The sequence below is a fragment of the Diceros bicornis genome, chromosome 5, assembly GCF_020826845.1.
Source record: "Diceros bicornis minor isolate mBicDic1 chromosome 5, mDicBic1.mat.cur, whole genome shotgun sequence".
NCBI classification, from domain to species: Eukaryota; Metazoa; Chordata; class Mammalia; order Perissodactyla; family Rhinocerotidae; genus Diceros; species Diceros bicornis.
The window spans coordinates 46,722,928-46,747,419 of record NC_080744.1 but is presented as its reverse complement, the minus strand read 5'-3'; the positions used below and the strand labels follow the sequence as shown (position 1 = coordinate 46,747,419).

Genomic DNA, 24,492 nt, shown 5'->3' with positions numbered 1-24,492 from the left:
CTTTCTTTCCACTTGGCACCAACACAGCGCAGAGTGCATGGATCCCTCTGACACCTCTCCAGGTAGCGAGGCTGATGAGAACCAGTCCCATTTCCAGGGTGTGACTGGCCTGCGGAACCTGGGCAACACATGCTACATGAATGCCATCTTACAGTGTCTCTGCAGCATCTCGCCACTGGTGGAATACTTTCTCTCTGGAAAGTACATTACCGCTCTTCGAAAGTAAGACCACATGCGCTCCCTGCAGCCCAGCCCCCAGTCCCGGCTCCCCCAAGGTGAGGGTAGGGAAGGAACCCTCTGGAGTCCCTTTTACCAGCTACATGAGTCAGCAGAGGCTGCAGCGCCCCAGGTACCATTTCTAGTGTGAGTAAAGCAGGAAGGTCAACCAAGAGAGAATGAAGCTTCATTTTTGGTCTGGTGCCACATGCTTGGGTTTTCAGAGGCCTTCTTTTTATTAAATCAGCCAGAAACACTCCCCTTCCTTCTTCCAAGGGACTGCGGTGAGGTTGCCACTGCTTTTGCCTACGTGATGACAGACATGTGGCTTGGAGACGCAGACTGCGTCTCACCAGAAATATTTCGGTCAGCTCTTGGCAACCTCTACCCGGCATTTATGAAAAAGACACAGCAAGATGCTCAGGAATTCTTGATTCATGTCCTGAATGAGCTTCATGAGGCTCTGAAAAAGGTAAGTCGAACTAATGGCGTTGAAATAGGATAGATCTTCAACTCTACCAGCAACTTTCATTTTTCATTCTTCCATTTGTTCAGTCAATATGGCATACACTGTGCCAGGTACAGGTGCTGGGGGTACGATGGGGAACACTTAAGTTACTATTTGAATAGGTCTATATTTACCAAACGTGGCTGGTCATCAGAATCACCTGGGAAGATTTTTGCCACACAGATTCTAAGGCCCGCACTCCATTGTTACCGAATTAGAATGTCTGGTGGTGACTTCTGGGAAAGCTTACTTGGTATTTTCAGTGATCAGCAGGTGTGGGAACCACTAATCGAGTTCCCTTTGCAAATAACAGCTGCATGGACTGTTTTTCTAAAGTGGAAATCACATTTTTTATAAAAATATATTCCTCACGAGATATAACATATAGAAATTTACAACTTAAAATAAATGTTCTTGGTAACTACACACCCAGGAAAATATTAAGCTTGGTATTAGATGAAAGGACAGATCTATATACTGCAAAGTTTCACCTTCATCCCAAACCTGCCTAATCTGAGTTCTTCATTGGATTAGGACAGACATTTAATAAAACATGAAATCGCCAGTTACTACGGGTTTTGTCTTTATTTGCAAGACTCATTGCCGTCAGCCTTGATCTGTGGAGAGACCCACACTCTCCACAGACATGTCCTTGACTTTATGCAGGGTCCTTGTGCTGATGTTATCTCCCCTCATACCTCACATCCAGGAAATACAGCAAGATCACTAACTACAGCCATTAATCATTCTCATCTGCAGTCCGCAGTTTTCATGTTTGCTAATAATGAGATAATCACGGCAGCACTTTTGTGGGCCGGAGGGGAGGGTGATGGTCAGTAAAAATCACTCAGTCCTCATCTGCAGCCACTCTGAAGTAGATAGCATTCTGGTTCCCAAACCAAACTCGGAATTAGGGGCATTAAATTACTGTCAGGGTGGAACACACAGGGTGTGACGACAGAAGCAAGCCAGAGGGGAGCATGTGTACAGCTCCAGATCAGAGCTGACGCAGAGCGAGCGTGTCTTCTACGGAGGCTGTAAAATCACCGAGTCAGGGTGTGCTCCCGGAAATGCTGTTCCTGCACGTGAGCCAGATGCAAACCAGGCCACAAGGCTGGTTAAACAAGGCTGCCTGGGCCGGCCCCGTGGCCTAGTGGTTAGGTTCAGTGCACTCTGCTTCCACGGCCGGTGTTCAGTTCCTGGGCACAGACCTACACCACTCGTCAGCGGCCATGCTGTGGCAGTGACTCACATACAAAGTAGAGGAAGATTGGCACAGATGTTAGCTCAGTGCCAATTTTCCTCAGCAAAAAAAAAACAACAAAAACAAAAAATCAAGCTACCTTTGGAACTTAAGATTTGCTCTTTTACAGAAGTGTTTCCTAACTAATAATGAAAGGGGAGGCTAGGGAACACAACTTGAAGGGACTGGGGGAGAGATCAGATTCCTTTATTTTACCTCTAGATCAACTTGCACGACTGAAAGCTAGTTTAATAGCTTACTACCCTCTTCCCGGGAAAAACTGGCTCCAGGACCTTATATCACATTATCACAGGCTATCAGCTTAAGGGGCCATGGGCACGGGTTACAAGAGTTAGGGTGTAATCATTCCTCAGCTGCACTTAAGGGGGAAAATAACTGAACTATCAGATATCACACACAGTATATGCTCTTAAGAGATCTTATTCTATTTATTGTCTGAATCCAAAGCTAAATGTTTTCTGGTAGCAATGTATCATTCTGATAGAAAAAATTTAAACATTAAAAAATTTTTTGATGGGCCGGCCCCGTGGCTTAGCGGTTAAGTGCGTGCGCTCCACTGCTGGCGGCCCAGGGTTCGGATCCCTGGCACGCACCGATGCACCACTTGTCTGGCCATGCTGAGGCCGCGTCCCACGTACAGCAACTGGAAGGATGTACAACTATCTACTGGGGCTTTGGGGGAAAAATAAATAAATAAATAAAATCATTAAAAAAAAATTTTTTTTTGATAATCAATAGTTGATTTGGAGCGAATTTGTTCTTTGATTCAGTACCACGGCAGGTCATATGAGAAAGGATCTATTCCCAGATGCTGCAGGAAGGCGATCGCCAGTGAGACCTCCATCATCACCCGGCTGTTCGAAGGGCAGCTCAGTTACAGGGTCACCTGTCTGAAGTGTGAGAACTGCACCTACAAGAACGAAGTCTTCACCGTCCTCTCCCTCCCCATTCCATCTGAATCCCAGTGCTCGCTTCAGGTGGGCATCCTTATTCCTGGATACTTCCATGGTCTTGCTCTACCCCAGGATTTCCTCAGGGCTGTTTCCTACATGTTCTAGTATGAGGGGGGCTGCTTTATAACTTAAAAAAAATTGGAAGCCCATGATGACAATGTTTTATAGAAAAGTCACACGCAGACAAAAATTACTGTGAATTTAGTTGTATTTCAAAATGTACTCAATAAAACAGCCTCATTGTAAAACTGAAAAGATAGTGGGGTTTCTTCAGTCTATTGAGATGGCTTGGTGCATATAGGGAATTTGTACTTTTTGGCAAAAATTTGATGGCCTTTCCTCACCTCAGAGGTCTGTAGGCCCAGATTGGGAACTAGATATAAAAGATTCATCATCTTGAGGTCTTGCATTTTTGACAAAAGCTGTGAAATGTGTTGGGAAGACAGAATAGAATCTAGTGCCTTAGTTTACTTCTTGAGTTTTCTTCACCATAATACCTGAAGTTCATCTATAGAGCCAGCCCTGATGTCCTAGTGGTTAAAGTTTGGCATGCTCCACTTCAGCAGCCCGGGTTTGGTTCCGGGGCGTGGAACCACACCACTCATCTGTCAGTAGCCATTCTGTGGTGGCAGCTCACATAGAAGAAAAAGAAGGACTGACAACTAGAATATACAACTATGTATTGGGGCTTTTGGGAGGGGGAAAAAAAGAGAGGAAGATTGGCAACAGATTTTAGCTCAGGGAGAATCTTTCCCAGCAAAAAAAAAAAGTTCATCTGTAAAGGGGGGGTGGGGGGGTCGGCAGTAGAAGACGGGGAACAGGTGGGAGGCAGGGAGCCTCACAGAATAATACACACTTATATTTTTCTTCCTAAATTATGAAAGCATATCTCTTGCTAAAAGTTTTCACATACCAGAATTGGAGAATAGAATTCTACTGCTTATTCAGACTGGGCTTTGTTCTCAGATCAGACTGCTCAAGATTGCTGGAAAGGAATTCCAAAGACTAAATGAGGTGCTGGCATGTCTACTGAAAACAGAATCTATGCTCATCTTCCTCTTTAGGTTAATGGTGTGCAGAGCCGGGGGGCCTGGCTACACTGAGGAGGTCTCCTGCGGGCATGGGCTCTAATTCTCTCTGTTCTGCTGCTTTTATTATGGGTCACCCCAAACTCTGAGATATGGTGCTTTTCCAATCACCAGATCACTTTTGTGATGAGGTGAATAGCGAAAAGCAGCCGCCTGACTGGTTGGTGGAAATTGCACAGTCAATATTCTGAAATAAACCAGAAACGCTACAATGCTGATTCAGAGATTAGAAGTGAGATGGGCACTTGGATCCATTTCAGTAACTAAATGAGAAGGAAGCAGCTCCTTTGCCAGGTAGGTGTTAACGCCTATCCAGGCTGCAGCTGTGACATTGCTGTCTCCTGGGCTTGGTGACTTTGAGAAAAGTCAAATTACATTGCCAGAGTTCTTCCAAAGTTCTCATATAAACAGAGAGCCCAGGGTGCAGGTGATCTGATTTGGTGACCAAATGCTTTTTTCCCCAACAGGACTGCCTCCAGTGTTTTTTTCAACAAGACACACTGACCTGGAACAACCGAATTCACTGTTCCTTTTGTGAAACCAAGCAAGAAACAGCTGTGAGGGCCAGTATTTCCAAAGCACCAAAAATAGTTATCTTTCACTTAAAAAGGTAAGGATTTTGACATTTTGTGAGCAGATTTTTTTGAATAATATTATCAAGATACAAGTTACATACCATGCAATTGAATGGTATTTGGTATATTACATTAATTTTTAAAAATTTGCGATAAAATATATATAGCAAAATTTGCCATTTTAACCATTCTAAGTGTATAATTCATCAGCATTAATTTCATTCACAATGTTGTGCAACAATCACCCCTATTTCCAAAACTTTTTTGTCACCCCAAACAGAAACTCTGTAACCATTAAGCAGTTACTCGCCATTCCTCCTTCCCCAGCCCCTGGTAACCTCGAACTTACTTTCTGTGTCTATAAATTTGTCTATTCTAGGTACTTCATATAAGAAGAATCATACAATATTTGTCCTTTTTGCTGGCCTATTTCACTTGGCTAATGTTTTCAGGGTTCATCCACATTGTGAGGTGTACCAGAAGTTCCTTCCTTTTTACGCCTGAATTATATTCCATTGTATTCATATCATATTTTATCTATTCATCTGTTGATGCACATTTGGCACTCACTTTGAGTGATTTTAAAAAATAAATTCCCTGGAGCCACCATTGGGATTCTGATTCCACAGGTCTGAGGTGGAGTTTAGATTATGTCCCTCGTTCTAGATTTATCTGATTGTTTCCGCATGGTTAGATTTGGGATAACTTTTTTAGCAAGAATCCGGCATAGATAATGTTATGTACTTGTCATCACATTATATCAGGAGGCACCTCATAAAAGTTGTCCCACTGTTGCCAATGTTAAGTTTGATCCCTTAGTTAAGGTAGTGACTGTAAGATCCCACCATATAAAGGTATAGTTTCCCCTCTGTAATTAGTATCACTCTGGACTCACAGATATTTTTAAACCCAATGTTTAATATCTACTACTATCATCATTCTTCTTGAAGTTCAAATTGTTCAAAATTGGGCAGTGGGAGACCCTTCAAGCCCACTCCTGTGGCCCCATTTGTTAGTTTAGGTTTATTAAAGTATAATTACATGTATTGAATTTATCCTTTTTAGGTGTACAGTTCTATGAATGTTGACAAATGTACACAGTCATGTAACCATTACAGCCAACATATAGACTATTTCCATCACCCTATTTCTCATGCTTCTGTAATCAATCTCTTCTCCAACCCTCAGCTCCTGGAAACTTCTGATTTCCATCCTTACAGTTTTGCCTTTTCCAGAATGTCCTGTGTTATACCATATGTAGCCTTTTGAGTTTGGCTTTTTCACTTAGCATAATGTTTCTGAGCTTAATCTGTGCTGTGGCATGTAGCCGCCGTTTCTTCCTTTTCATTGCATATAGTATTTTCTTTATGAATGTACCACAGTTGCTTATCCATTCACCAGCTGGTGAACATTTGGGTTGTTTCCAGTTTGGGGCAGATGTGAATACAGTTGCTGTAAACATTAGTATAGAGGTTTTTATGTGGATATGAGTCTTTATTTCTTTTGAGATGATACCTAGGTGTGGGATTGCTGGGTCTTACGGTATTTTCTTAGTTGTTGAAACCAAGGTTTCTTGCTTTCTGGCACAAGAATATCTCAGGTTCATCCAGTAATTTCCCTGCCCTAGATCTAAATCAGCCATTTTTCCAAAATGAACATAATTTATTTTTTAAAAAGCTTTAGGGTGATTCTGATATGAGCTCAGATTTGGGAACTGCTGATGTATATAACAAACAGAGAATGTGACAAGATTTTCACAAAACTGTATCTTGTTCAAGATATATTAAAACCTCAGAGCTGGAAACAGGACACTGCCAAGACGACGTGTGCTGAAATCAAGAAGATGAAGAGCCAAGTCAGCCGGGTTGGAGTGAGCAGCATGGGCTGGAGGGAAGGCCTCAGGGAGCTATTGATGGGCGTGGGGAGTTCTACTCCCCCGCCGCCGAGCTAGCTTCATCCCTTTCTTTTTCTCCCACTAGACTGACCCTGTCTCGCTCCCTGACTCGAGCTCCTGGCCCACTCGTCTCAGTTTTAGCGAGGCTTGTCGATGTGGAGATTCTAAATATATGTAGATAAGAAAAAAAATTCTGTAAAAATTAGGTCTGTGCCAGATAATCTTTCTAAGAAATTACTTTTAACTCTCCTTGGAATTTATCAGGTATGTGGACTTCCTTCACGAGTGGTTCACAACCTTACTTTATATTCCACACATCTGTTATCTCCCCAGGTTTGACGTTCTGGGTACGATGAAAAGGAAGCTGAGAACCGACATTCTTTACCCACTCACTAACTTGGACCTCACTCCTTACATTTGTCCAATTTTTCGGAAACGTTCTAAATATAACCTCTGTGCAGTGGTGGTGAGTAAAATACTGAAACTATTTAAAATAATAAAAATTTAAAGAAAATTGTAGAATTATCTGCTTGAAGGCCTACTCCTTCTGTCTTTCCCTGACTTCTCCTATACTCTCCTTTTTAAAACAAAATATAGAGGCTGGAACTCCCTGCTTTGACCTAGAATGGCAGAGCAGTGAAGGAGTAAAATGCCCTGCTCGCTGTCTCCTCACTTTCCTCCATCAGCGGCCATTTCAGATCTGTGGAAATCTGTGAATTATGCTCTGGAGGCAACAGAGCTTGGTTTCCATAGCTTTATATTGAATAATCACGGCCCACTCTATGGCCAAGTCCCCAAACCCTAGGTACGTAGCATAGAGTCTAATTCAGACCCAATCACCCAGAACTTCCCACAGCGTCACCCACCCCCAAGCCCCAAGCCATTCTCTGGGTTACTGTTCTGGATCATGGTGTGAAAGATCTGCTGCAGAACACTCTCAGGTTTCAGCTTGAACCTGTAGGTCCAGTTGTGTCCACATCAGACGGGCGGGCCTGCCCCGGAGCCCAGTATGATTCACCAGAGTCCTCTGATATACTGAGGTCTAATTTGCCTATTCAGCTTATTGTTGAATTCATATAAAATGTTAATCCTGCTGGTCTTCCTCTTAAACATCTCTCAGAACCATATCTTCAAACTTGAAAAAAATGATCCTTCTTTATTTGTTCTTTTCCCTTCAAGCCTTGACATTCTCCTTCTTTCCAATTTATCCTGCCCTCAAATATGGTTTCTGTTCTCTCACTCCCCTATTTGGAAATCTGGAGTGACACCCTCTTGTCTATCATATCAATTGTAGACTCTAATGTGAATTCTAAAATGATACAGAAACTGCCTCCCCTATATTTTACAGTTGTAATTTCTCATTGTAAGTGTTTCTGCTTTAAGAAAACCCAGAAGACAAAAAGCTGAATTTATTAAAAATTATATGGTGATTATCTACATTATGAAAAGATACACATTAGTATAAAAAGAGTCACCCCAAGCCTCCTATAAATTCTTAATCCTTTTAGTGTTTAAATTATTATTAGTTAGCTGAGGGCCAAAAGTTGGTTTTGAAAGAGAAATATATTTAGAATTTACTGCAAATTGATGATTGGTTGGAAATAAGAACTAAGCATCTTTGAAACTGTGATGTATGGCCATAGGGAAAGGTCATCTAGGGCCCTGCTACTGCAGGTGTAGTCCCCAGGAGACCCGCAGCATCAGCACCGCCTTCTAGAATTAATCTCAGGCTCACCCCAGACTTACTGACTCGGAACATGCATTTTAGCAAGATCCCCGTGTAACTGGAATGCAGAGGGAAGTCTGAGAAGTACTCATCTAGACCAGAGAGAAGGGTACCTTCTCACCGTCCTTGACGGAGATTTATCCAGCCTCTGCAGGAGCCCTCGGAGACCTTACTGCTCTTTATCAGCCACATTTGTTTGATTTATTTTACAAACATACGGTGCTGGCTATGTACCAGGCGCTGTTCTAAGCACCTTACAAATAATCAATCATTTAATTCTCATATAGCCCTATGAGGAGGCACTATTGTTATCCCCATTTTACAGAATGGGAAACAGGCACAGAGAGGTTCAATAGTCGGCCCCAGTCATCCCGCCTACAAAGGGCAGAGCCAAGCTGTGCAGGTGGGCAGGCCAGCTCCTGCTCTCACCACTACACTGTGCTGCCTCTGCTTGTCCACGTGTCTCTCTCTACTGGGTCCAGACCTACCTTCCTCCGGTGATTGCTTCCATTTGCCCTAATTCTGTCCTCTGAAGTAGTAATAGTAAAATGTATGTGGCCTTATAGCTAACGAATGCTTGTACATATATGTTAGAGAAATAGAACACATCTTTCTTCCTTATACCTGACGTCCCTTCCAATATCTGAAAATAGCAATCATACGCTAACAATATTTCTTCCTTCAACCCTCTTCCAATGATTGGTTTCTAGAAAGACTGTTTTTAAAATTATGAAATATTTCCGCCACAGAAAATGAAATAGAATGTGTTCACATTACCCTCCCCTGATGTTATAAATAAAATATTGTAGATGAAAATCGAGTTCCCTGTGGATCTTTAATGATCCCACCCACCCCTTCCCTTGTAACCCCTAGCCTGAATTTGGAGTGTATTATTCCCATGCTCTCTCATACTTTTATCACACATGTGTGTGTTGATACATGCTATGTAGTATTGCTTTGCATGTTTTATATATCTGCTATCATACTGTACATATTCTTCTGTAACTTTTTTCCTCAGAGTTATTTTTATGGTATTAATCCATGTTGATACATTAACTTTAGCATATTCACTTTAACTGCTTTTAGTTATCCATTGTATCTATTTATCTATCATTTCTCCTGTTGCTAGGCAGTTTTTTTTTTCTTCTCCTGAGGAAGATTGGCCTTGAGCTAACATGTGTTCCCATCTTCCTCTATTTTGTACGTGGGATGCCTGCCACAGCATGGCTTGGTGAGTTAGGTATAGGTCCGTGCCTGGGATCTGAATCTGTGAATCCTGGGCCGCCGAAGTGGAACATGCCAAACTTAACCACTGCACCACTGGGCCAGCCCCAGTTTTGCTTTTTTGTAGAATGCATTACACATATGCACACATAAACTTTGTATATATACAAACATATATAACACACAAACTTTGTATATACACACACATATATGTGTGTGTTTTCCCAGACCACATTTTGAGGACAACTGACATAAATCTCTCCTTTAATCTATTAACATAGCAAACAGCATTGATTTTCTACTTGATTTTTTTTTGCCTAAAAATGTTTTTACATTTTTTTATATCTGTTTTCATAATTGAGAAACTAACTTATAACTTTCATTCTCATACTGCCCCTTTCCGTTTTTGTTCTGGGGATCAGCCTTATTCTAGCCTCATAAAATGAGTTGGCCATTCTTTTCTATTCTCTGGCACAGTTTGTATTAAATAAAAATAACTTGTTTCTTGAAAGTCTGGTAAAATTAAACAGAAAAAACCATCTGGTCCTGGAATTTTGTTCTTGGTGGGTGGATTTTTAAGTACTGGCTCAATTTGCTTTAGTATTATAGGTTTGTTAAGGATTTCTATTTCTTCATTTTTTTAAAAATAAACTTTTTATTGAAGTAAATATATATATAGAAAAATGCAAACCATGAGTGTAAAACTCAATGAATTTTCAAAAAGTCAACATGCACTTGTAACCAAGATATGCTCAGGCAGAATATCACCAGCACCCTAACCGCGCTCGGGCCCCCTTCTAGTCTGGGAAACCACCTGCTGCAAGGATAGGTTTGGCCAGTTTTTGTGCTTTATAGAAATACAATTATATAGTGTGTACTCTTGTGTCTTGCTCCTTTCACTCAAAATTATGCAACATTCATTCATATTGTTGCATGTATTGTACGTCGTCATTCTCATTATCCTGTAGTGTTCCATTGTGTGGTGTGAAAATGCCATGAATTACTCTTCCCAAAGATCACGAAGACATTCACCTATGTTATCTTATAAAAGCTTTGTTTTACCTTAACACAGTTTTAAAAATTATATTTAAAATTGCCTATTTTTTACATTTTCAAATTTACTGGCATAAAATTGCTCACATTATTCTCTTGGTATTTTAATATCTCTATTGTTTTCTCAATTCTCTTTCTGTTCATTCTAATATTATGTGTCTAATCTCTCTATTCTTGATCAATCTTGCCAAAAGTTTTTCTATTTTATTAGTCATTTGAAAGAACCAGCTTGTGGTTTTATTGATTCTATTATTTCTTTGTGTTCTATTTCCTCAATCTCTGGTCTTTATTTTCTTTCTCCTACTACTTTCTTTGAAGTTATTGTGTTTTCATCCACTTTTATTTAGAGGTGCATTTAAAAAATTCCAAATGTGATTTCTTTATAGTTGTCTTTTTGTTACTGATTTGTAACTTAATTGCATTCTTATCAGAAAATATGTTGTCCATTCTTGGTATGTGTTGATACTTGCTCATGACCTAGTTTTAGGTGTGCTTGAAAAGAATTTTTAAATTAGGTTTAGGGTTCCATATGCCCATTAAATATGATTTGCTGGGCCGGCCCCATGGCTTAGAGGTTGGGTGCGCGCACTCCGCTGCTGGCGGCCCGGGGTTCGGATCCCGGGCACCCACCGACACACTGCTTCTCTGGCCATGCTGAGGCCGTGTCCCACATACAGCAACTAGAAGGACGTGCAGCTATGACATACAACTATCCACTGGGGCTTTGGGGGAAAAATAAATAAATAAATAAAATTATAAACAATACATCATTTAGCTTCCTTGTGTTTGAGCTTTATAAAAATGCATAATACTCTTTAGACTTGGGCAAGTTGCTGTTTTTGCTGTATTGTTTTTAAGAGTCACCCACATTTTTGTATGTAGCTATAATTTCACTAGTGTATGATATGTGTGAATGTACCATAATTTATCTATTGTTTTATTGATGGACATTTGGTTGTTTCCAGATTTTTGCTATTATGAACATCATGTGGGTATGATTGTGTATATATGTGTGAGAGTATGTCTAGTGTATATACTTAGGGGTGGAATCACCTGGATCACAGAGTATGTGAATTTTTAACTTTCTAGGTAATGTTAATGGTTTTCAAAGTGGTTATACCAATATACACTCCTATCAGTTGTCATCAGATTTAATTTTTGCCCACCAATAGGTATGAAATTATATCTCATTTTGTTCTTAGATTGCATTTCCCTGAGCATCTTACCATATTTCTTTGCTATTAGTCTTTCCTAGTCTATGAAAATTTGTCTTTTGCAAATTTAGAAAGGGTTATTTCTCTTTTTCTTATTGATTCAAAGGAGTTCTTTATGTGTTCTAGATACTGTTTCTTTGTAAGTTATATATGTTGCAAATAACTTCTCTCAGTTTTGGTTTGTTGTACACTATCTTTTTGTTTTCCAACTTAAAAAAAATAAGTTATTGAGATAATTCACCTACCATAAAATTCACCTTTAAATGTGTACAGTTCAGTAGTTTTTAGTACATTCAGAGTTGTGCAATCATCACCATGATCTAGTTTTAGATCAGTGTCATCATGCCCAAAAGAAACCCCACAACCCATTCCTGCTCCCTTCAGCCCCTGGCAACCACTAATCTACTTTCTGTGTCTGTGGATTTGGCTATTCTAGACATTTCATATAAATGGAATCATATAATATGTGGCCTTTTGTGAATGTTGTCCTTCACTCAGCATGTTTTCAAGGTTCATCCATGTTGTTAGCACTATCTGTACTTCATTCTTTTTTATTGCCAAATAATATCAATTTTATGGATAGACCACATTTCATTTATCCACTCATTCATTGATGGATATTTGGATTGTTTCTACTTTTTGGCTATTATCAATAACGCTGCTATGAACATTTGCGTAAAAGTTTTTGTGTGGACATGTTTTTACTTCTTTTGGGTATATACCTAAGAGTGAAATTATTGGGTCATATGGTAACTTTATTTTAATCTTTTGAGGAACTGCCAGACTGTTTTCCAAAATGGCTGTACCATTTTACATTCCCACCAGCAATGCATGAGGTTCCAATTTCCCATATCCTCACTAACAGTTGTTATTGTCTGAGTGTGCAGTAGTATGTTGTGGTTTGAGTTGCATTTCCCTAAACTAATGATCTTGAGAATCTTTTCACGTGCTTTCTCCCAAGTTTTTATTTTTTTTTATTTTTATTTTTTTTAAAGATTTTATTTATTTATTTATTCCCTCCAAAGCCCCAGTAGATAGTTGTATGTCATAGCTGCACATCCTTCTAGTTGCTGTATGTGGGATACGGCCTCAGCATGGCCGGAGAAGCGGTGCATCGGTGTGCGCCCGGGATCCGAACCCGGGCCCCGGGCCGCCAGCAGCGGAGCGCACGCACTTAACCGCTAAGCCACGGGGCCGGCCCCTCTCCCAAGTTTTTAAAATAAATTTTGCAAGCATTCATACAATCTGAAAGAACTGTAGTAAGAACATTGAGATATACTTCACCTAGATCCAACAATTAGTATTTTACCAATGTATACATTTTAATATATTTTCCCTCTCCTTCTCTCTATCTATATCTATACAACTTTATGCTAAATTATTTAAATGTTAGTTGCATATATCATGACATTTCATCCATAAATAAATCAACATGCAACTCTTAACCACTTTCTCCTACATACACACAATACCAGTATTATATGTAAGAAAATTTAAAATTCTATCACTTTTATTCATAAATCCATTTTCAAATGTCCCCAATTACTCCAATGGTTTTCTATATAGCTGGATTTCTTTTAAAGACCAGAATCTATTCAAAATTCACAAACTGCATTTGGTTGTTATGTCTTATAGTAACTTCTTCTAATGAACAGAAGTTTTAATTTTAATTTAGTGGAAAATCCATATCAATATTTTCTAGTTAGTTCTATTCTGTGTCTCATTTAAGAAATCCTTTCCAATCTGCAGTTACAAAGATATTTTCCTATGTCTTCTAAAAGTTTTAAATTTTTTATTCTGCACTTTTTATAAAAATGTGTTGTTTTTCCATATGAATGACCAAATGTCCTAGCATCCTCTTTTCCCCAGGAATTTACAGTGCTACCTTTCCTATGCTATGTGTCCATTGGTCAGTTGTTTTACACTTGAGCTAATTCCACACTGTCTTAATTGCTGTAGCTCTAAAATAAATCTTCATATCTGGTACAGCAAGAACCACCACCACCTGTCCCCTAAACCATTACTATCACCACTTCTTTCTCATTTTGTTAAGAGTATTATGACTATTCTTGGCTCTTGTCAGATTCCTTAAAAAAAAAAAAACCTATGATATTTTGATTGCATTGACTACTGAGAGAGAATTTAGTTTTCCAGTCCATGAACAATGGTACATCTCTCCATTTATCTAAGGCTTTCTTTAGTATCATTCAATAAGGTTTTATAATTTCCTCCACAGAAGTCTTGCACATCTTTCCTTATATTTATTCCTAAGTACTTTATTTTTTGTTATTTTTGTTCCTATTGTAAGCGAGATCGTGTTAAAAAATTAACTATTTATGCCTGGTGCATAGAAATGATCTTTTGTTTTACCATATCCAGCCACCTTGCTAAATTCTCATTATTTCTAATAATTTGTCTATTTCTCCTTTGCAAATGTCAGTTTTATTTTTTTCTTTCTTTCCGATTATTATATGTCTTATTTCTTTTTCTTGTCTTACTGCTCTGGCTACAGCCTCCAGTATATGTTGAATATATGGTGCCTCTTCCTTCTGGCCTGCAAAATTTCTGATGAAAAATCTGCTGATAGTCTTATGCGGGTTCCCTTGTACGTAACAAGTTGTTTTCCTCTTGCTGCTTTTAACATTCTCTCCTTGTCTTTAACTTTTGACATTTTAATTATAATGTGTCTTGGTGTTGGTCGTTTTGGGTTTATCTTATGTGGCACTCTCTGAGCTTCCTGGATCTGGATGTTGTTTTTGTTCCCCAAGCTAGGGAAGTTCTCAGCCATTATTTCTTCAAATAAGTGTTCTGCCACTTTCTTTCTCTTTTCTCCTTCTAGGACCCCTACAATGAAAATGTTAATTAGTCTGCTTGATGTTGTCCCATAAGTCCCTTATGCTATCTTCACTTTTTTCCATTGTGTTTTCTTTTTGCTGCTCTGATTGGGTGAGTTCCACTGTCCTGTCTTCGAGTTCACTGAATCTTTCTTCTGCTTCATCTAGTCTGTTGTTGAATCCCTCTAGTGTATTTTTTAGTTCAGTTATTGTATTCTTCAGCTCTGTGACTTTGGTACTTTCTTATAGTTTCTATCTCTTTGTTGATGTTATCACTGTGTTCATGCATTCTTCTCCTGAGATCAGTGAGCATCTTTATGACCATTACTTTGAACTCTTTATCAGGTAAATTACTTCTCTCTGTTTTCTTAAGGTTTTTCCTGAGGTTTCGTCTTGTTCTTTCACTTGGAACACATTCCTTTGTTTCCTCATTTTCCTTGACTCTCTCTGTTGGTTTCTATGTATTAGATAAAACAGCCATCTCTTGTAGTCTTGAAGGAGTGGCCTTGTGTAGGAGATGAAACTTGTTGTTCAACTCTGCCCTAGTTCTTGGTTGTCCTTCAAATTTTTATGATTGTCCAAGCAGCCAATTTTATTTTTACTGGCTCCCAGTAGTTGAAGGTGTGCCAAGACCTGTCAGTGTCCCAAAGTGGGGGATGTCAGTCAGCACCTAGATTCAGGCTGATTGGAAGCCAAACCGTCAGTCAGCAGCTTTTAAGATATGTACATATATACAGTTGTATGGGATTGCAAGCGTAAGCCCTGCTGGCTACCATAGCCAGGCAATCTGGAGGTGTCCCAGGACAACAGTCACAAAAATCAGGGCTCCAGATGAGTGTATAAGCTATTTTCTGGGAGATACTGGTGGGAAAGCACAAAGATGGCATCCACCAGCCTATGTCCCTGAGGGCACCTCTGTTGGCCCTTAGTTGTGAGCCAAAACTGAAGCCTGCCCCTCAGACAAAAGCTCTTGGACAAGAAAATAGGCCTCTTTCACAAAAAGACTGGGGGTGTCTTTCAGTCTGCTGTCTGGGCAGTGCCCTGTGGGTGGTAGTCTCTCTTATTGTTACAATACTGTGGAACCCATGAACACAAGCTTCCCTGGCCACCAGAGCCAGGTGAGCAAGGGACGTCCCCTGGGCAGTGTCTGAAAAAACCATGGCACCAACCGTGTGTAAAAGCTCCCCTCCAGGACATACTGGCACTCTGGAGCATGTCTTGGGGAGAGCATGAAGATGGGCACCCACTGGCTGGAATGAGGCAGAGGGAGAGAGTACAGATGGCACCTGCTGGGAAACAGAAAAAGAAAGAAAAAAAACATGGCTTCCACTGGCTAGAGCAAAGCAGAGGGAGAGCTTGAAGATGGTGCCTGCCAGCCAGCAGGCCCCTAGATGTGTACTAGATTAGATGCCTGCCCCTCAGGCCGATGCTTTAAGATTAGCGAGTGAGCCTCATTCACATAAAGTCTGGGCACCTCTCAATTGGCTGCCTCTGTGCTAAGCCCTGGGGCAAATGAGTCTAAGGGTGTGAGCCCTTTAAGAGCCCTTTCTCAGATAGTTATAGCCTTGTGGGGCTGGTGTATGCAAGCCCTGTCGGTTTTTGTTTTCGGTGTGTCCCTGGGAGGAGGTGAGCCCAGGGTCCTCCTACATCACCATCATGAGTGAGTATCCTTTTTTTTTTTCTTGATTTTAAAGGGAATAATCAAGAATGATACTTGTAAGTTTTTAGTAGCTACACTTTATCAGGTTTCAGAAACTTGTATTCTGGTTTTGCTAACAGTTTTTGTGTGTGTTTGAAAAGGTGTTGAATTTTATTGTCTTTTTTCCCACAATAATTGAGATGCTATGGCTCCCCTGAACACTTTTTAATCTGTTAATATGGCCGATTACATATATAGATTTTATAATTTTACTATCCTTGCATTGCCGGATAAATACAATTTGGTCATTATTATTTTAGATCTATTTTGCTGGATTTGGTTTACATTTTAAGATTTTTGCATCTATCCTCTTGAATGAGAGTGATCTGTGTGCTTTTCCTCCTCATACTGTCTTGGTCTAGTATGAGTATCAAGTTTATACTAACCTCACGAGTTAGAAGAGCTTTTCTTCCTCTTCTCTTCTTTTTTTTGAAAACAGTTTTATTTATTTATTTATTTATTTATTTATTTGTGAGGAAGATCAGCCCTGAGCTAACATCCATGCTAATCCTCCTCTTTTTGCTGAGGAAGACTGGCTCTGAGCTAACATCTATTGTCAATCCTCCTCCTTTTTGTTCCTCCCCAAAGCCCCAGTAGATAGTTGTACGTCATAGTTGCACAACCTTCTAGTTGCTGTTTGTGGGACGTGGCCTCAGCATGGCCGGAGAAGTGGTGCATTGTTGCGCGCCCAGGATCTGAACCAGGGCCACCAGTAGCGGAGTGCGTGCACTTAACCGCTAAGCCATGGGGCAGGCCCTCTTCCTCTTCTCTTCTACAGAAATTTGTGTAAGTCTGTAATGAGAAGTTTCTTGAAGGATTGATAGAACTCACCTGTAAACCCATCTGGGCCTGCCGTTGCCTTTGAGGGAAGATTTTTAACTACTGATGTAATGTCTCTAACATTTGTAGGTCTATTCTGGCTTTGTATTTTCTTCTTCTGTCAGTTTTGGTAAGTTATAATTTTCTGGATATTTGTCCATTTCATCCAAGTTTTCAGTTTGCTGGCATAACTTTCAAGGTATTAAAAAAAATGTTTTATAATTTCTGCTGGATCTGTAGCTATAACACCTTTTTTCATTTCTAATTTTACTTATTCATTATTACCTGGTCTCTTTTTCTCTTGATCAATCTTATTATTAATGTCCATATTATTTAAGTCTTCAAAGGACCAACTTTTGCCTTTTTGATCCTCTTTGTTACATCTTTCTTTTCTACTTTATTATTTTCTTTTTGTGAGGAAGATCAGCCCTGAGCTAACATCCATGCCAATCCTCTTTTTGCTGAGGAAGACTGGCCCTGGGCTAATATCCATGCCCTTCTTCCTCTACTTTATAAGGGACGCTGCCACAGCATGGCCTGACAAGCAGTGTGTGGGTGTGCACCTAAGATCCGAACCCCGGGCCGCCGCAGCGGAGCGCGCGCACTTAACCACTATGCCACCAGGCCAGCCCCTATTAGTTATTCTTTTTTTTTTTTTTTTAATTTATTTTTTCCCCCCAAAGCCCCAGTAGATTGTTGTATGTCATAACTGCACATCCTTCTAGTTGCCGTATGTGGGACGCGGCCTCAGCATGGCCGGAGAAGCGGTGCGTCCGTGCGCGCCCGGGATCTGAACCCGGGCCGCCAGCGGCAGAGTGCACGCACTTAACCACTAAGCCACGGGGCCAGCCCTATTAGTTATTCTTATTATCTCTTTCCCTCTACTTTCCAAAGAAAATTTATTCTCTTATGTTTTAATGTTTTAAATTGGGTGCTCAGTTCATTAAAATTCAGTCTGTTGTTTCAAATATAAGCATTTAAAACTACAAATGTCTCTCTAGATACCACTTTCACTGCCTACCACCTTTTTGATCATGGAACATTTCAAACACATACAAAATAAAGAGGACAGTATAACGAACCCTCATGCACCTATCAGCCAGCTCTATAGATGAGCTATCAACTCATCCAAAATACTGACCCACTCCCCTCCCCACACCATATTATTTTAAAGACAATCTCAGACATCACTGCATCCCATGTTTTGATATAGTATTTTCATTACTGTTTATGTCTAAGTTTTCATAATTTACATTATGATTTCTTAGTCACTACAAAAAGTTATTTAGAAGTGTTTAATTTACAAAAGTATGGGAATTTTGGGGGGTATCTTTTTGCATTGACTGCTAATTTTATTGTATTGTGTAAAGATTACAATCTGTATGAAACTAATTCTTTTACATTTGTTGACACTTGTGTACTTCTATTTATTAGGAGCCAGATTCTTTATGTCTTAGAACTTAAGCTTGTGTTGTTCAAAACTATCTCTATACTAATTTTTTTTGTCTGTTTGACTAATAGTTGAAAGAAATGTGTTGAAGTTTTTTTTTCCCTTGATTTTAAAGGGAATAATCAAGAATGATGCTTGCTGTAAGTTTTTAGAAGCTACATTTTATCAGGTTTTGGATACTTCCTTTTATTCTGGTTTTGCTAACAGATTTTGTGCATGTTTGTAAAGGTGTTGAATTTTATTAAATCTTTTTTCCACAATAATTGAGATGCGATGGCTCCTGTGAACCCTTTTTAGTTTATTAATATGGTCAATTACATTTATGGATTTTCTAATTTTACTACCCTTGCATTGCTGAGATAAATACAATTTGGTCATTATTTATTATCTTAGATATAAATATATATATCTAATGGTATATAATAAATATATATATAATGGTATATAATAAATATATACCATTATGATGGTAGACTTGTCAAAATTTCCTTAGAGTTGTCAATTTTTTTAACAAATCTCTTTTATTAGGTGCATTGTTTAGAATTATAATCTTTTGGTGTCCTAAACCTTTTTACATTATAAAGTGACTCTATCATTTATAATGCTTTTTGTCTTTAAGTCCATTTTAATTGATATTTCTATAGCTACTCCAGCTTTCTTTTGGTAGTATCTATCTACTGTATCTTTTTTCCATCCCTTTAAATTCAACCTTTTTGATTTCTGAATGTAAAATAGTGTATAGAACTGGATTTTAAAAATCCAATCTGTCAATGTCTAAGTTTAGTACTTTTCCTTATATTTCAACTAATAATAAATTTGGATTTGTTTCTGTTGTCATCTTGTGTGCTTTATGTTAATCTGCTTTCTCTAGTCATTTCCACTCTTTTTTCTTGTCTAGTACTAAATTGATAGTTTTCTTTATTTTCCCTCTACAACTTTGGAGGTTATACATATTATTTAGATTCTTTTGCAATTACCCTTAAAACTTCAGCTTCCATACTTGATTTAAAGCCTAAAGTTCATTAAGACCCCTGTACTTTCCTCTCAAACAATGGAAGGATCTTAGAACATTGTTCTGATGATCGAACTACTACTATTGTTTTCCAGCATTTTAAACTTTTTTAGGGCCGGCCCAGTGGCTTAGTGGTTACGTGTGCACGCTCCGCTACTGGCGGCCCGGCTTCAGGCCCAGGTTCAGATCCCGGGCGCCCACTGACGCACTGCTTCTCCGGCCATGCTGAGGCGGCATCCCGCATACACCAACTAGAAGGATGTGCGACTATGACATACAACTATCTACTGGGGCTTTGGGGGGAAAAAAAAAAAAAGGAGGAGGATTGGCAATAGATGTTAGCTCAGAGCCGGTCTTCCTCAGCAAAAAAATAGGAGGATTAGCACGGATGTTAGCTCAGGGCTGATCTTCCGCACAGAAAAAAAAACAAAAAAAACTTTTTTATATATACAGTAGTCCCCCCGTATCTGCGGGGATACATTCCAAGACCCCTAGTGGATGCCTGAAACTGCAGATGCTAGTGAACCCTATATATACTATGTTTTTTCCTATATATATGTACCTATGATAAAATTTGATGTATAGATTAGGCACAGTAAGAGAGTGACAATAACTAATAAAATAGAACAATTATAACAATATACTATAATAAAATTTACCGTAGATCTTAGCAACCTCAGCATATGATTTTTTTTTTCTGTCCTTATTAAGTGGAGAACTTTCATCTTTTCACTTAAAGGAAGCACTTGACAGCTTCTCTTTGGCTTATCTGAATTGCCAGCATCACTACTCCTGTGCTTTGGGGTCATTAGTAAGTAAAATAAGGTTGGGGGCCAGCCCCATGGCTTAGCGGTTAAGTGCGCGCACTCCGCTACTGGCAGCCCAGGTTTGGATCCCAGGCGTGCACCGACGCACTGCTTGTCTGGCCATGCTGAGGCCGCGTCCCACATACAGCAACTAGAAGGATGTGCAGCTATGACATACAACTATCTACTGGGGCTTTGGGGGAAAAAAGGGAAAAAAAAAAAGGAGGAGGATTGGTAATAGATGTTAGCTCAGGGCCAGTCTTCCTCAGCAAAAAGAGGAGGATTGGCATGGATGTTAGCTCAGGGCTGATCTTCCTCACACACACACAAAAAATAAAATAAGGTTGACTTGAACACAAGCACTGAGATACCGCCATAGTTGATCTGATAAACCAATATGGCTACTAAGTGACTAACGGGTGGGTAATGTATACAGTGTGGCTATGCTGAACAAAGGAATGATTCATGTCCTAGGTAGCACAGTGCAAGATTTCATCATGCTACTCAGAATGGTGCATAACTTAAAACTTATGAATTGTTTATTTCTAGAATTTTCCACGTAATATTTTTGGACACTGTTGACTGTGGGTAACTGAAATTGCAGAAAGCCAAACTGCAGATGGGGGGGACTACTGTACCTCCAAAGCAGACAATATTTATCATGATTTTTTACACTTCGTGTTGGTTCAGCTTTAGCAGGATCTTTACCAATTTTTTTGCTAACTGTTCTCTCTTATATATCACTTCTTCCATCTATATTCATTTATTCATGTGGGATATATTTCAGTAGACATTTTATCCTAAAGTCTGCCATCTTTGACTGAAAAAGTCTTTCGTTCACTTTGATACTTGAATAATTTAACTAGAAACCAAATTCTAGATTAACGGTTGTTTTTTTTTTCAATCATTTTGAAGCTACTTATGGCTGACATGAAGTTCTACCATCATGCTGTCATTCTTTTATGGGCAATCTTTTCTTTTGGGTTGATTTTAAGATTTTTCTCTTTGCTTTTGTTGTCCTGCAGTATTATTTTTATTTACCCTTGGTTTGTTGTATCTCCTAAATTTGCATATTTGTCTTTCATTAATCATTTTCAGTCATTATCACTTTTAATACTGCCTTGCTCCTATACTCTTTATTGTCTTCTTCTAGAATGTCTACTAGGCATATACTGAATCTTTTCATTCAATTTTCCATCACTACTGCATTCAAGGTTATTTCCTCAGTTTCATTTTTACAGTTTATCCCCTTTCTCTTCAGTTCTATGTACTATTTAATCTCTACACCAAATTTTTAATTTCAAGTTATTTTTCATTTCTGGAAGTTTTATTTAGTTTTTTTAAGTTAGTTTCTTTCTCTTAAACGTCTATAATAATTTTAAATATATTTTGTAGTCTCTATTTGATAATTCTATTATCTAAAGTCCTTGGGGGTTTAATCTTGCTTATTTATTGCCTTCTGATGCTTACTCATGGTGAAATGTTTCCTTGTGTGTTCTGTAGTTTTGAATTGTGAGCTCAACATCACTGGGGTTGTATAATTGGGTATCCTGTGCCTAATAAGGTGTATCAATCCAGAAAATAATTCTTTCCATCTGCCAAACACCCCAAAAATACATTAAATTCACAGGATTCCGAGAACACGCAGGTAGTGTAAATTTGAATCCCACACCAATGAGAAGGCAGGTCTGTGGTAACAAATGCCCAGGAATGACTTTTATTCTCCGCACCCAGGGCCTAAGCTAAGACAAGCACTAGAGGATGGATTTTTCCCCTAGTTTATCCTTTTACTGAGGGTGAATCTGTAAGAGTCCTGGCATGTGTCTGCATCTCAGTCCAACTCCTCACCTTGCAGGGACCTAAGACTTTACCTCCTGTCCTTGCGTGACCTTTAAAACCTAAGCACCCTGGTTACAGAGATCAGGAACTGTCTTTAGGTGGTCACAGCATCAACCACACATCATGCTACCCGTTTATTTCCTCAGTTTTTGGCCCCTGGGGATTACTCTAACTACAATCTTTAAAGTGAGCCATACATTTCAAAGGGTGTTTACCATGTTTTATCCAGCATGTCTTAGTTTTGTAACTAAAGCTTTCAGGCTAGCTGTCTGCCATAATTCCTGGAAATGGAAGTCTAGAAAGAGTTTTCACCCTTTTCTGTATCATTTGCTGTTTTTTTTTACATTAAGTCATCAAAAGTGAATGTAATACTCCAGCTGTGGTTTGTCTAATCACTTCAGAACATTGCTTCATCATCTGGGCACTACATATCCACCAGATGTTTTGTTTTTCTCAATCAAATAACATCATACTATTATGGGCATTATTTTCTAGATAAGAAAGCTGGAGCATGTCAGCTTAAAATCATATGGCAAGGACCAGGACCAGGGCCTGGATCTTTTAAATGTCAGCTCTGGGATATTTCTCTAACATGTAAGAGGAGAGGTGGGGAAGATGAAGGTCTAAGGGAACATTTAATAAGCACTTTCTATGTGCTAGCTCTATAACCTGATAATAGCTATATAAGACAAGACAGGTTTTATTACCCCATTTTAACAGATGGAGGAATTAAAGCTCAGAAAGGTTAAATAATTTCCTTAAGGTCATTGTGTAGTATTAGAGCTGAATTGACAGAATTGACCATAAAAATCCATTTTCTTCCCTCTACACCAGGGGTGAGCAAACTTATTCTGTAAAAGTCCAGAGAGTAAATATTGGAGGCTTTATAGGCCATCTGGTCTCTTTTGCAACTATTCAACTTTACTGTTGCAGTGTGAAAGCAGCCACTGAAAAACAAACAAATGAGCATGGCTGTGTTCCCATAAAACTTTATTCAAAGACACTGAAATTTGAATTTCATATAATTTTCACGTCACAAAATATTCTTTTAATTTTTTTCAACCATATAAAAATATAAAATGCATTCTTAACTCACAGGCCATACAAAAACAGGCAGCTGGCTGGATTTGGCCCATGGGCAAATGGTTTGTCGACCCCTGCTCTTCAACATACCACCTTCTGAGAAGTGAGCTTCTCCAATGTCTTTGTTTCAAACATTCATTTATTGGGTTAGGAAAGACATGGGAAAAAGAGAATGGAACAGGTTCTTTTTGGACCCAAGGTGATTGAGGGAGCTGTTGCTGCACAACCCCCTCAAACTGTGCAGTAGCAAGACACAGTTGTTTAAATGTCTTCTTCCAATGTCACATGTCTTTTTTTCAGGTCTATCTCAGCCTATCTTCAACATTATACTATAAGCTGATTTAGGAAAGATGACTATCTTTGTACTTATTTTAGAATTTCCTTTAATGTTTAATAGTCTATGTACAGTAAATGCTCAGTAAGTATTAACTGATAAATATTAGATGCTGCCAAATACTATCCTATTTCATTCACAGATTCTGTTAGTCAATGGGCACAATATATAAGTAGTTAAATGAAATGAAAAGCAATATAGCAGTCAGGCTATACGTATGATTTAATTTAACAAAATTATCATTTCATTTTAATTTAGCACAAAGGACAATTAATTATGAAAACTATTTCTTGGTCCCACCTTTTTTGTTTCAATAGTTAGAGTATTTGCATGTGAATATTAAGTCTGACATTCCTTCCTTCTCTAGAACCACTTTGGTGATCTGGATGGTGGCCACTACACTGCTTTCTGCAAGAACTCAGTGACCCAGGCCTGGTATAGCTTTGATGACACACGAGTCAGTGAGATTCCAGATACTTCAGTTCAAACTGCTACAGCGTATCTCCTGTTCTATAGCTGCCAGCCCTTTTCTATACCTATACAAAAATGCAAGAGCTAGAAAAACGGTGTTTCCTGAAAACTGCAACACAAGCAATCAGAAACTGGTACTTAAGTTTTGCTTTGTCATTAAACTCTTGCAACTTACTTGCATCACTGACCTTTTTAAGTCTTTTTGGCATATTATGCAACCTTTTTATAAGATAAGTCTATAGTAAAGGAGATGGGTCCTGGCCCACTGAAAAAGGCAGCATGAAATGATGCAATGCTAATGGATGGGGGCCTTCAAAGCACAGAGATTATGTATTGAGTTCAGGTTTCAAAATTCAATGTTTATTAGGGTGGATTTTTAGCATAAAGTATCTCATAACTATATATATCCTACAAACTATTTTCCAAAGAT

At 39.0% G+C, this 24,492-nt stretch overlaps 1 protein-coding gene across 1 annotated transcript; it reads left to right on the top strand.

The window, feature by feature from the left end:
- The first annotated feature begins 1 nt into the window (after position 1).
- Positions 2 to 24,291, top strand: USP50 (ubiquitin specific peptidase 50). Its single transcript, XM_058541568.1, has 6 exons — positions 2 to 222; positions 493 to 688; positions 2,759 to 2,965; positions 4,497 to 4,639; positions 6,832 to 6,964; positions 23,959 to 24,291. Exons 1-6 carry the CDS (start codon positions 38 to 40, stop codon positions 24,148 to 24,150), a joined length of 1,056 nt encoding a protein of 351 aa, XP_058397551.1. The 5' UTR covers positions 2 to 37; the 3' UTR covers positions 24,151 to 24,291.
- Positions 24,292 to 24,492: the final 201 nt, after the last annotated feature.

Bases quoted from the DNA above. Each gene is read 5' to 3' on its own strand.
- USP50 (XM_058541568.1), top strand. From the start codon at position 38: ATGGATCCCTCTGACACCTCTCCAGGTAGCGAGGCTGATGAGAACCAG. The intron at 689-2,758 runs GTAAGTCGAACT...TCTTTGATTCAG, and splicing joins TTCATGAGGCTCTGAAAAAG to TACCACGGCAGGTCATATGA. The intron at 6,965-23,958 runs GTGAGTAAAATA...TTCCTTCTCTAG, and splicing joins ATAACCTCTGTGCAGTGGTG to AACCACTTTGGTGATCTGGA.